Consider the following 13,238-nt stretch of genomic DNA (forward strand, 5'->3'; position numbering starts at 1 on the left):
CCGGAAGAGCAGTCAGATATTCACTGTGAAATGTTAAACCCTGCCCAGCCCCAAGGAGACAACAAACAAACAGCCAGTAAATGCCTCAGCATTAAACATTTCTTGGCAAAGGCGGGATAGTCAATTTTGACACTGTTAAGAAAAAATACAGCCTAATTTCTGCTCGAATGCACCAAATTTACTGCCCAGGTTCTCATTAACTACTGTCAAGGGAGAAGCAGATAGACAAGATAAATTATGAAAAAATTACTTTTTTAATGTACAAAAAGACTTATTTACAAGTTGAGCATGTCATCTCAATTCATAGCATGTAGAAAAAGCTAAAAATGTTTTGGAGATATAAATTTGGCTGGACGACTCACCTACAGTATATTCAGGGATGTCTTCTGTACAGAATATATACAGGTTGGGACTGGCAAGGGAAATCCTATCTCAGGAAGGTGATGAACACCACCGCAGAGCCACAGACCCTTAGCAATGTTCCCTGGCTTTCATTTGCAGTTGGCCTTGTCTCTGGACAGAGTTTGATGTGCTGGGACGCAGTGGGCCCAGATGATGATGTTGGCCTTGTCCTCAAACTCTCCTAAGAAGTTCCTCATTGAGGCCAGGGTCACAGTCAGAGTCACACTCTGAGTGGTGCTGTTTGGCAAGGTTGCCACACATTCCCCATGAAAAGGTTTGGGGGGTGTGTGTGCGTGTGTGTGTATGGTGGGGAAGATGCACCAATTCACCCTACAGTGTGTTCAGGAATGATGTCTCCTGAAGCCAGTTCCAAATTCCATTTCCAGGTGGGCCTTGGTCACACTGAACAGGAAAATTCAATGATGCTCCCTCAGAGTCCTGAGGATCAACCCCTTCCCCTTTCCACCCCCAACCACACCACCACACATGTCATCATTCTCTGCCCAGTGACTCAGTGGGCAGAAGGAAGGGAATCCGGAGGATACCAGGCATGCACACTGTGGCTTGGTGGAGAACACTGGGCTGCTGGTGAGTGCTGGGGGACTGGGCTGCCATCAGGCCCTGGAGTTTTTCGTGGTAAAGTGGGTGGATGTTGCATTGGAGAAACAGGATTGGGTAAACACGCAACTTCCTCTTCCTACTGAGAGATCCCCAGGGCGGCCTGAGGCTGGGCCCCGGGTGCACCCTCACTCCTCGAGGCCTCAGTCCATCCCTAACCCACAGCGGCTCCAGCAGCCCCGAGGTATTTAGAAACAAGTCTTCTTTTCAGGAAGGGCTACATTCTACATGCAAACACTGTAAACACGGTCTGGAGAGGCCAGGACAGCTTCTGGGCTTGCCCCAAGGAGTACATTTTTTCTTTCCTTTTTCTGGTGATACTTACATACTTTATTCATTCATATATACTTGGATGCTTTATTCATTCATATACACTTGGATGGGCTGCCAGTTCCAGACTCGGCTTTACGGAGTAGAAGAGCCAGCTCTACCAAACCTGGAATCAGAATGTGCTCCTGAATCATCCAGGTATAATCTGTGTTTTTCCTCTATGACAAGATATGTTAGAGACCTCAAGAGTTAGGCTTCATAGAGGAATTCAGGTGGACCAGGAATTCCTTTTCCTTCCAAGTAGTAGAATAAAAAGCTCATCTTTCCGGAGCAGAGTATCTAGTATAGCGTTCAGATTCAAACCCAAATGCTCCCTACCATCTTTCTGCATATCCTTTGAAAGGTTTTGGCCAAAGTAATCCCTCATTAGCAGAATGTCAGCCGTGAAGAAGCCAGAACAGAGTGGTCCTGTAAGCACCAAAGGCTGGAAAGCAACTGTGTAAATGAGTTTTGCATTCCTTCCTGTCCTATGGAGACTTTTTTCATTGTTCTGAGGAATAATCCAAAAGACCAGAGAAGATGCCCATAAACCTTCTCTTACAACATCTGTCATCTGAAGCGGCCATTGCGCAACAACCCCTCAAGCCTATTTAACACTTTTTTGGAAAAAGACAAAACAGCTGGAACCCCCAGGCTCTGGGCAGCGATGACCCCTCCGAGTGCACTCAGTGCCAGGCGCTCGGGGCTCTAGGTCATCATGTTCAGGAACTTGCTCTCCTCGGCGAGGCTGGTGAGCATGGAGCTCATGTCCCCAACAGCCATGTTGCTGATGCCTGCGGGGATGGAGGGCAGGGTCAAGGAGTTTCGGGGGGTGGTGAGGCGGGAGGAGTTCTGGGAGAGGCTGTGGAGGAGGCTGGGGCTCAGAGCACCCGAGAACAAACTCGAGTGATCGCCATCATCCATGATGGCATCGAAGTCAATCTGGGGGGCCTCCAGGAGCTGGGAGTCCACAGTGCTGGACACCTGGTTGACCCCTGGTGAGGGCAAGGGCTGGGGTTGGATGCTGTCTGGACAGGCCTGTGGCTGTGGTGGCTGGGACCCCATGACCTGGCAGCCCCCGAGGTTCTCCAGGCCTCCATCCTGTTCGTACATGTGGATCTGGCCGTAGTAGTAGAGCATGCTGTGGTCCGGGGCCCCACCTGCATCCTGTGGAGGCGGCTGGGGAGGCACCGACCCCGTGGTGCCCATTGCTCCCTTAGGCACAGCCTCTGCTGTCTCCTGACTGGACGGCATGGCAGCCATGGCATGGCCTGTGGCCCTGGCATAGGCCAGCTGCTGCTGCACAGCACGTACCCCACGGTGGCGGCCAGCGGGGTTGGGCTCCAGGGGAGGCCGGGGCTGCACTAGGCCAAAGCCTGCTGCAGCCATCCCCATCAGGCCTGGTTGGGGCTCCATGAAGCCAGGCTGGCGGGCAGACAGAAGGCTGGGGACCTGGTGGTAGCCCTCCTGGCTCATGGGGGCTGCCAGGTGATGGCTCTGCTGTGGGTAGCTCTGGACTGGGTGAGGTGGTGGCACTCCAGCCAGGGCTGAATTGGGGACCCCAAGTTCCCTGTGGCGATTGCCCATCATGGTGGGGTCAGGTGCAACTTCTGTCTGCTGAGCGTGCCCCAGATGCCCTGGCTTGGCTGGCATGTTGCTGCAGGATTGGGGGAACTGGTTGAGGGCCCCACTGATGGTGCTGGGGCTCAGCTGGGGGTGGGCTTGGCCATAGCAGGCATGGGGACTCATAGTGGTAGTCATGCCAGGACACTGGCTGCCTGCCACTGGCTGTCGCAGCTGCTGCATGTAGTTTACCCTGGGGATGCCCTGGGAGGGGGCTCCGCTGCGGGGCTGAAGGTGTGGCTGCGTGCTGTCCAGGCCCCCAGGGCTCGCCTGCAGGCCTTGCGGACTGTAGCCTGGGTACTGGCCAAAGGCAGATTTCTGCTGCACCACCGCCAGGTTGCCCTGAGGAAAGGGTGGAGGCTTCACCTGGCTGGCCAGGGCGTCCACGGTGCCGGAGCTCACCTCGTTCCACTGCACAGGCATGTTATTTTTGTTCAGGCTGGAGGGCGCCCCAAAGCCTAACTGGCATCCTCCCAGCACAGGGGCGGAGGGGCCCACGTTGGAGTCCGCAGCCACCATCCTGCGCTGGCCGTGCAGCCCTGGGCTGGGCAGTTTGGGGTTGTCAGAGAAGCCAGTGCTTTCCGTGGGATACACCTGCCCGGCGCCCGCGTCCAGAGCGCCACTGGCGTGCGCTTTGATGTACTGCACCACGTCGTCTGGCAGCACCAGGTCGTCCTCCGGTAGCCCCAGGTCGGCCTCGGGCCCCGCGCCGTCCGCTCCTGCCACCACGGCCTCCATCGCCACGTTCTCGCTGATGCTAGGCGGCCGGGGCGAGTAGGCGCCGCGGGCCAGGCCGCCGTCGGTGCTTGGGTGGCTCTGCAGGCGGAGGCCTCGCCTGTCGGCACAGGGCGGCAGCGGGCCGGGGTTCACGTTGTGGGCGCTGTGGAAGCGCTGCACCCGCGGCAGGGACAGGGCATCGGGCCGCCGCACAGGGTCGCTGGCCCGCCTGGCTCCGCCGCCTGGAGCCTCGTGGGGGAAGGCGGGCGCAGCCCCCGCGTGGCCGTGGCCATAGGTCGGCCCGTCGCTGCCACGCCGCGGCCCCAGCGGGCGTGGGCAGCCGGCGGGCAGCGTGCGCTCGGGCGCGTCCAGCAGCGCCAGCCTGGTCCGCAGGCTCATGCGCTCCAGGCCCGGCAGCGGAGTGGGCGGGGGGCCGCCAGTGGCTGCCGCGTACTTGGCCCGCAGGCTGTACTGCTGCGCTGGCGTGAGGTTGAGCAGCCCGGAGCCGCCGCTGCACTGGCTGGCCTCGCTCGAGCGCCGCGACGCGTCCGTGGAGATGGGGTCGTAGGAGTCAGCGGAGCTCGCGTTGTGCGGGCGGCCGGCGCCCAGGGGCGAGGCCTCGCTGGAGCGGCGGCTGGAGAAGTAGGGGGAGATGCCGGAGGAGCGGCGGCTCACGGTGTAGGCCGAGCTGACCGTGCTGGTGGAGCTGTCCCGGCGCTCCTGCAGCTGGCTCAGCATGGTCACCTCGCTCGCGGACAGCTCCGACAGCCGCGGGTTGGGCAGCAGCCCCCCGGGCCCGCCGCCCCCACTGCCACTGAAGTTTTCCAGGATGGAGCCTGCGGGAAAGCAGAGGGGTCAGCACCGGCACAAGAGTGGGTGGCTGCTTGCTTTGACCATGCTCTGTCATTCCACCGGGCCTGGAGCCCGAGAAGAGGGCCTGGAACACAGTGCACTCAGGAGATGCATGCTTTCTTTCTCTTTCTCTTTTTAGAGACAGGGTTTCCCAGGCTGGCCTTGAACTCCTGGGCTCAAGGGATCCTCCCTCCTCAGACTCTGGAGTAGCTAGGGCACACGTATGCCACCATGCCCAGTGAGCAGATGGTTTTTCAATTAAAAAGGGGAAGGAAAAAGCAATATGTAAACAAATGGTGGCACTTATTGCTAAGGGTGGGCGAGGGGAAGCCAGGAGGCCTAAGTCCCTATCTTAACTTTACCATTATCTGTCTGGCCTTGAATTCTCCTTTCTCTGGCCCTCAGTTTCTCTAGCTGTAGATAAGTGTGCCTCTCCATAGGACTGAGTTACGCAGAAGAGGGGATGAGCAGCTCAGGAAGGCCCAGGTTGGTCTCCTGGCACGGTACCCTCACAGTCCGTGGCGGTGTTGCCACCTGGGCTTCCCTGAGATGGAGTTTAAGGAGCAGGCTATTACAGGGAGTACCCTGAGGTCCATACCCATGGAAGGAAAGACAGGCTGCAAGAGTGGGCAGAGGAGACGTGAGCCCAGGATGATCTCACAGGGAGCCCAGGACCCCCAATGGCTCTTCAGTGCTGCCCTGAGTTGGGCACCTCTCTGAGCCTCATCTTGATGGCTGGGCCTTTACACTCCTGCAGTGACCAGTCATTGCATGTGGGGCTGCTGGGAAGGGGTGACCTTGGGTGGGGCATCTGTCTGCAACCCAGGAGATCCCTGTAGGGGGCTGAGAATTCAAGGCCATTTACCAGCAGTCCCCACAAGTTGGGACAACAAATCCTCCCTTCAAGTGAGAGCAGGTGGTACATCAGTGTCGACCACAGTGGGCAGCCTGGCACAATCCCAGGCAGAGTCAGTATCCAAGACATGCTCGCTAAAGATGCCTTCCATCTCAGAGCCTGGCCAACACCTCTTGAGGCTGAGCACCGTGCTGCCTCCGCCATGAAGTCCTGCCTGCTCATCACCAGCTCAATGTGCTTTCCCTTCCTCTGCACAGCTCTACCCTAAGCTGTGACTTTGGTGGTACCTGGCTCGTTCTGCAGTAGAGTGTGAATCTGGTGGCACAGTCTTCTAACCATACACTCCTTTGGGACTGGAATTACATGGCTCTCCTGCCTAGGGCCTTTGCCATGGTGCCCACAGCAAGTGCCTAATCAGTGAATGAATGAATGAATGGGGTGAGGAAGAGGATGATGTGCGCAGGGTCTGCTTGTTTTGGGGGGTTACAGGGACTCAGCATGGTGCGGTTGAAAGAGCATGGGCTTTGGCTAATCTCACCCTTGCCATTGATTTGGGAAAGGCATTTCACCTCTCTGAGTCTCAGTTTCCTTTTCTGTACTGGGCTAGTAAGATCCTGTAGGCATCTGGTGAGATAGCACTGGTGCTTGGTGGGTGGCAGCCTAGTTGGTGCTGCCCCAGACTCTCTCCTGTCCCATCTGCAAACCCGGGCCTTCACTCACCACTTCCCGGGAGGGGAGGCAGCTTGGTGTTCCGCGTGTGTGGAGTCGGCCCGGCCCATGAGCAGGAATCCTTGAGTGACTTGAGCTTCTCCTTCTTGAGCTGCTCGAACCGGTGCATGGTGGTCATGTGTTTGCGCAGCTGGAGGCCACCAGCGGAGGGGGCAGCCAGGGCTGAGGTGTCGGCCCCTGGGGGTGTGTCATCCAGCGCTGTCAGGTCTCCCAGGCTCCCGGGCCCCGTCCCCGGCATCTCCACGCCACTGTCATTGTTGGGGGCACTGCCCAGAGGAGAGGGCTCGCTGCTGCAGGATGACTGGGCCCCGGGGCTGGACTGACACAGCTGCAGGGGACGAGGCAAAAAGGCTCAAACTCAGAGGGTGTGAGATTCCACCTGGTCCTGTCTCTAGGCCTGCACAGGCACCACACCCTCGCGCACCCTGTGGGGTTGGGGGTGAGGGAAGGAAGCTGCCTTGCGGAGGAGCATGTAAAGCATCATGAGTCTGTTTGCTTAAAATGGTCAAGTCACTTCACTTCTTTTAACCTTGGATTCCCCAACTATGAGATGGACCTGAACTGATTCTGCTGCAGAGTTAGTGGGTGGATGGACAGCACGCAGCATGCAGAAGGCACCCAGTATGGCACAAAAGAAGGCACTTAAACACTCCCACCAACAGCCATGTGCCCTGATGAGGTGAGGAACGAAAGCCTGCTGACTTGGTGGCTTCAACCAGACAGGACGATCTCAAAAGGCCAGGGGCAGGTTGTTGGAAAGGGAAAGGATGACCAGGGAGGGGGACCTGTGGGATGCAGCCCTTGTGTAAAGGGCCACCCCAAAACAGTCTTCCCTTTGGGTTAGGTAGAGTGGGGCAGGGAGCTCATGGCACATGTACACAGTGAAGAATGCCACAGAACTCAGATGACATCCACAGAACTCGGATCTGGGCCCAGATGAGGCTTGCACCAGATGCACCACCTCTGGGCTCATTGTTAGGCCAAATGGCCCCAAATTCCAGCTTCCTTGGGAAGCCATGATCTTCCTTCCCATGAGGACACAGGCTTAATGGGAGCAGGGACCTTCTAGGTGTTGTCCATGGCGCCATCCACATTTCTCTGCTTGGCCCTCAGGACCTTCTGTAGCCTAGACGCATGCCTCCCTGTCACTCTGTCCCTGATACAGCCTGGTGCCCCTGCTCCCCACACCTGCCAGTTCCACTCCGGCTGCCAAGGCCAATGGCCCCACCTGCAGTGCCCTGCCGTGTGCCTGTCCGGGCCCACCTGCCTGGGCCTAGGAGGCCTGGACTGACAGGTGAGTCTCTGCCAGGCAGCAGCATGGACCGGCTCCCCAGCCACCCTCACTCCCCCAGCCCACCCACACATGCCCAGCTCCTTGGCTCACCTCAGTACCGTCTATCCTTAGGGGAGGTACAGTCAGGAAAAAGAGATGGAGACAAAGAACAGGTGGTTAGAACAAAAGGAGTGGACGCCAGAGGGGTGGGGATGCAGAGACAGGACAGAGGAGTGGGGGCTGGCAGTGGCACTTGGGTGCTGGCTGGAAAGGCAGACGTGTAGGGGCCACCCCCGCCCTGTGCAGGCCCACCGTACAGAGCGGCATCCCTGTCACCCAGGGTGCTGCCACACACCCAGCAGGAGCCTGGTCAGAGCAGAATGGGACCTGGACAAGATAGGTTCCATGTGAGGCCCAAGGTGGTGAAGGGGGAAAGCCAGGTTGGAGAGAGAAGGGATATCACTGTGCCCCTAGAGGGGGGCCTTAGGGCAGAGCCCACAACCGTGGTAAGGGGTGGCCCTGGGCACGGCTATGGAGTCGCCTTGTGCGGCTGGGCTGCCCAGCTCCGCTTACCCCGGAGCTCTCGGTCTTGATGGCTCTGACGTGCAGGCAGTCCTCCACGGCCTGGCTGGTGCTGCTGGCCTCGGTGCTCTCTGGGCCGCCAGGCTCAGTGCCGGCCTCACTGTCCCCATTCTCTTTGAGCAGCGGTGTGCGGAGGTGCATGTCACTGCGCTGCTTCTTGGTGACGTGGGCATCTGGGCCGTGGACCGTTTTCACATGCTTCCGGAGAGAGCTGGGGTCTGTGTATCTCTTGGTGCAGCCTGGGATCTTGCAGATGTAGGGTTTCTGGGGAGAGAAGCAGGCCTGTGTCATGGATAGGGGTACGAGGATCAACTCTGAAGGGGCGCTCTCCCTGTTCTCCTGAAGCTACCCACGTCCCTCAGCAGAGCCCAGCTGGCAACGTCAGTAGGTGCTCTGTCAAATTTGCAGCCAGTGCTCTGTGGATGGCGCCATGCAGGAGCCTGGCCATAGCCTGGCTTGTCTGCCACCTGTTCATGCAGTTAAGCACATGGCCATGGGGGGTCCTGCCACAAGAAGCTGGGGACACATGTGCCTCGTGTAATCACAATACTGCCTCTCAGTGAACAGGGCAGTGGGGTTTTTAGTACTAGTAGCAAGTGTACGAGCTCAGTGTACCCTGTGATAGCACTAGCACCCCTGATTTCTCTGATGAAGAAGGGCAGGATCAGGGAGGCAAAGGAACAGGTTCCAAGTCATCCAGTAATGGGGTGAAAAAACCCAGGATTTCTGAACCTCAGTCCTGGACTCATAAACATGCACACACACACACACACACACACACCCACCCACACCACACACCACGTCTACAGAAAAACATACACTTACAAACACACATACACACATGTGCACGCACACTCCCCTCTAAGGCTGGCTCTTGTCCATATAGACTCTGAGGGGTTCAGATGCCTTTGAAAATTCCTCTAACCTCTTACAAGCATTGGAGCAAAGTCCCTTTGGGGTCCAGGATATGTCTAAGCTTTTAAAAACATACATTTCCAAGTAAGCCTGAGCGGCAGTAATTGTGTGGCTGGGCCAGGACACCACCGGCTCTTGCCCTGCTTTCTCCCTGGTTCTCTCAGCCCAGATAGGGGCTCTGCCTACCCAGGGAGACAGAGGCTGCTCTGTGCCCCATCTGGTGGGGCCGACAGCCACGGCAGGCCCAGGCAGCGCTAACAGCTGGAGCATGTCACTGCTGGCTGCCCAAGCCAACAGGCCAGGGGGCTGCCAACAAACGCCAAGCTCAGACAGTACTGCTCTGCTTCCCCCAGGCAGCGGGGCAGCTGCTCCCCAGTGGAACACCTGCTTGTGGTGGAAAGGGAATTTGGGGGTGTGAAGCAGTGACCCAGGGTGTTTTCACAGCTGCAGAGGGATCATCACTCCTCTGGCACTGGGGAAAGTCACTTCATCTCTGAGTCTTCGTTTCCTCATCTAGAGGATGGGGAGGCAGAACCCACCCAGCAGCCCCAAGTAATAGGGAGCAGATGCATGTTAAACACTCCGAGATCAGAGGGGCCACTTCCCTGCCTCAACTTCAGCTCTCGAGGACCTCATGACGGCCTTTGGGGAGGGCACTATTATATTTATTACAGAGATAAGGAAATTGAGGCACAGAGAGGGTCAGTATGCCATGGGACCTCACGGGGCATCTTTTAGAGGAAAGGATGTGGCACAGAGAAAGAGACTGGTCTGTCCAGGTCTCAGAGTCCTGGTCTGTATCTGAGGATGTACAGCTGGTCAATGGTGGGGGTGGGACACCGGGCACCTGGCTGTCTACTGGCCTACAGATGCCTGGAAGCCATGGGGTGTCACTGGAGCCCCTGTGTGCATGCCCAGTGCATGCCCCGAGGGGGTACCTCATTGGAGTGGGTGCGATTCTGGTGCTTGGCGCGATCCGAGGCATTGGAGAAGGCTTTGTTGCAGCCCTCGTGCTCACACACGTATGGCTTCTCCCCGGTGTGGGACCGCAGGTGTGTCTTCAGGTTCTCCAGGCGGGAGTAGGCTTTCGAGCAGCCCTCGAACTAGAAGGAGGCGGTTCAGTCAGTCAAGGCACCCCAGGGGGCCCAACCTTGAGGCCGGCTGCTGCTTCCCCCCCACCCCCTTCTCTGCTCTGCTCCACCCCATCAGCGCACTCAGAAGCATGCATTTTAAGGATATTACTTTCCTTTCCTGAAAACATGGAAAGGGCTGAAAGGGACAAAGAGAAAAATGAAAACCGCCGGTCACCCAGGGGCTGCTACTGCTGACACGCAGGTAAGTTTCATTCTGGTGACTCTGCAATTCATCTCCACATGTCTTTAAAACCAAAATTGGGGCCGTATCAAGTATTCAGTTACATACTCTATTTTTTTAAATCAGCAGCATATTCCTGTATCATTAAACTCTAAACTATGACTTTGAACTGTTTCCCAATACCACTCTCGGTTAGAATTTTCCTGTGCCCTAAAATGTGCTGAGAATAAAATTCAGTCCTTCAAGTCCTTGAGTGAGTCGGCCACCCTCATCTTCACTCTGGACATGCTGGTCTCCTTTCAGTTCTTTGACTCCACTAAGTTCTTTCTGGCTTGGGGCCTCTGCATACTGCCGACCCCTCTGGCTGGAAACTTCTGCAGCCCCCACCCAATCCGGTTCCTGGCCCAGGTCCCTCCCTCTCAATCTTTTAGGTCATCTCCTCTGAGAGCTTTTTTCTGATATTTTCAATCACAACACTCTATCCTCTCTCCTTTATACCCCTTGGCTCAATTTATAATGATCTTAATCATTTTGTTACCCAGCCTTCTTACTAGAATACCAGCTCCACAGAGCAGGAATCTTCTGGGTCTTGTTCATTGCTGTCTTCCTAATATTTAGCATCTAGGCACTCAAGAAACATTTTTGGAAAGGAAGGAAGGAGGAAAGGAGGGAGCAAGGGAGAGAGGAAGGAAGGAAAGGAGGTGGGGAGAGAGGGAAGAAGGGAGGAAGGGGAGAAGGAAGAAGAGATCATTGCAGGAAGCTCTGCAGCTATTCCATTGAATGGATGTAGGAAAACCGCCCTCAGGAGGACACGTACACCCGTACACCCAGCAGGAGCTGTCTCATTCCTCCCATCCTCCTCTTTATTCCTGACCAGTCTGATTGAGCACGCTTGGCTCCAAATGCCTTTTATCTGTTTCCACAACTCACAGCTCATGTCATCAAAGGGCTATGGTTTGCCACTACTGAGGATGTTAAGAAAATAACTTGTTGCAATGAACCCTGAAGAGCCAGAACAATCTTGCAAAAGGAGGACAAATTTGGAGAACTCATATGTCCCAATTTACTTCCTACAAATTGACAGTAATAAAGACTGCATGTGGTACTGACATAAAGAGAGACATAGAGATCCAGGCAATACAACTGGCAGTTCAGAAAGAAACCCAGACACTTAAGGTCAATTGATTTTTGACAAGGATGCCAAGACCATTCAAATGGAAAGAACAATTTTTCAGCAAATGGACTTGGACAACTGCATAATCACATGCAAAAGAGTAAGTTTGGATCCCTACCTCATACCATGTACAAAAATTAACTCCAGGCTGGGCGTGGTGGCTCAGGCCTATAATCCTAGCACTTTGGGAGGCTGAGGCAGGCAGATCACCTGAGGTCAGGAGTTCAAGACCAGCCTGGTGAAACCCCATCTCTACGAAAAATACAAAAAATTAGCCAGACATGGTGGCGCATGCCTGTAATCCCAGCTACTCGGGAGGCTGAGGCAGGAGTCGCTTGAACCTGGGATGTGGATGTTGCAGTGAGCCAAAATGGCACCACTGCACTGTAGCCTGGGTGACAGAGGGAGACTCCGTCTCAAAAAAAAAAAAAAAAAAAAAAAAATTAACTCCAAATGGATCAAAGACCTCAATGGAAGAGCTATATTATAAAACTCTCTACACACACATATATTCTTTTTTTAATTTTTAAATTTTTCAGAGTGCCAGTATTCAATATTTCTATAAATAAAAGTCTATCTTTATAAACTATAAAACTCTTAGAAGAAAACATAGAGGTAAATTTTTGTGACCTTGGATTAGGCAATGGTTCCTTAGCTATGATGCTAAAAGCACAAGCAATTAAAAAATTGTACAGCCTCAAAATTAAAAACTTTGTGCTCTAAAAGAACGTATCAAGGAAATGAAAAGAAAACCCAGAGAATGGGAGAATTATTTGCAAATCATATTTCTGACAAAGGTCTAGTAACCAGATATATGAAAAATTCTTACAATTTAACAACAAAGAGACAACCAGATTTCAAAATGGGCAATATTTGGGTAGACAGTTCTCCAGAGAAGATACACAAATGGCCAATAAGCACCTGAAAAGATGTTTAACATTATTAATCACTAATTAGGGAAGTGCTAATCAAAAACACAATAAAATACTACTTTATACCCACTAGGATATGGCTAGAATAAAAAAGACAGGTAACAACCAGTGTTGGTGAGGATCTGGAGAAATCAGAACCCTCATTCATTGTGGGTGGAAAGGTAAAATGGAGCAGCGTTTTTGGAAAACAGACTAGCAGTTCCTCAATTGCCATATAACTCAGCAGTTCCACTCCTAGTTACACATACCCAAGATAAGTGAAAACGTTCTGTCCATATAAAAACAGGAGCACACATGTTCATAGCAGCATTATTCATAATAGCCTCAAAGTGAATACAATGCAAATATCCATCAACTGATGAATGCATAAACGAAACATGGTCTATCCGTACAATGGAATATTATGCAGCCACAAAAAGAAATAAAGTACGCGTGCATGCTACAACACAGATGAACCTTGAAAACGTGTTAACTGAAAGAAGCAAGACACAAAGGCACATATTGTATGATTTCGGTTTTTATGAAATTTCCAGAACAGGCATATCCATACAGACAGAAAGCAGATTAGTAATTATCCGGGGCTGTGGGAAGGACAGAATTAGGAGTGGCTGCTAATGAGTACAAGGTATCTTTCTGGGGTGATGAAAATGTTCTGAAATTAACTAGTAGTGATGGTTGTACAAATTTGTGAATGTACTAAAAACAACTAAATTGTACATCTTCTTAAAAGGGTGAACTTTTTGGTATGTCAGCTATTTCTCAATAAAAAAACTGACTTGCCAACAAAGGTAGCATATTTCATTGGATCCTGGACACCACTGATTTTAAGACAGTCTGGCTTCAGAGATATTAAGGTGAAAACAAAATGTATGTCTCAGAATCTATGAAACAAGAATTCACAAAAAGGAGTTCCCAGATGTTTCAGCTACAGCTGAAACCACG

The 13,238-nt window shown here is 53.7% G+C and overlaps 1 protein-coding gene across 15 annotated transcripts in view; it reads right to left on the reverse strand.

Moving 5' to 3' along the window:
• Positions 1-235: 235 nt before the first annotated feature.
• GLI2 (GLI family zinc finger 2) overlaps positions 236-13,238 on the reverse strand; it is a 257,249-nt gene continuing 244,246 nt past the window's right edge. For all 15 annotated transcript variants that reach the window (XM_063647347.1, XM_063647349.1, XM_054478859.2 and 12 more), the window contains 4 exons: positions 9,815-9,979; positions 7,953-8,225; positions 6,098-6,434; positions 236-4,505 (listed from right to left, as the gene is read on the reverse strand). In XM_063647347.1, the coding sequence (XP_063503417.1) occupies positions 2,038-4,505; positions 6,098-6,434; positions 7,953-8,225; positions 9,815-9,979 (3,243 nt within the window). In that variant the 3' untranslated portion in view covers positions 236-2,037. The remainder of the gene's footprint in view (positions 4,506-6,097; positions 6,435-7,952; positions 8,226-9,814; positions 9,980-13,238) is intronic.

This window comes from Pongo pygmaeus, chromosome 11 (assembly GCF_028885625.2).
Source record: "Pongo pygmaeus isolate AG05252 chromosome 11, NHGRI_mPonPyg2-v2.0_pri, whole genome shotgun sequence".
In the NCBI taxonomy this organism is placed as follows: domain Eukaryota; kingdom Metazoa; phylum Chordata; class Mammalia; order Primates; family Hominidae; genus Pongo; species Pongo pygmaeus.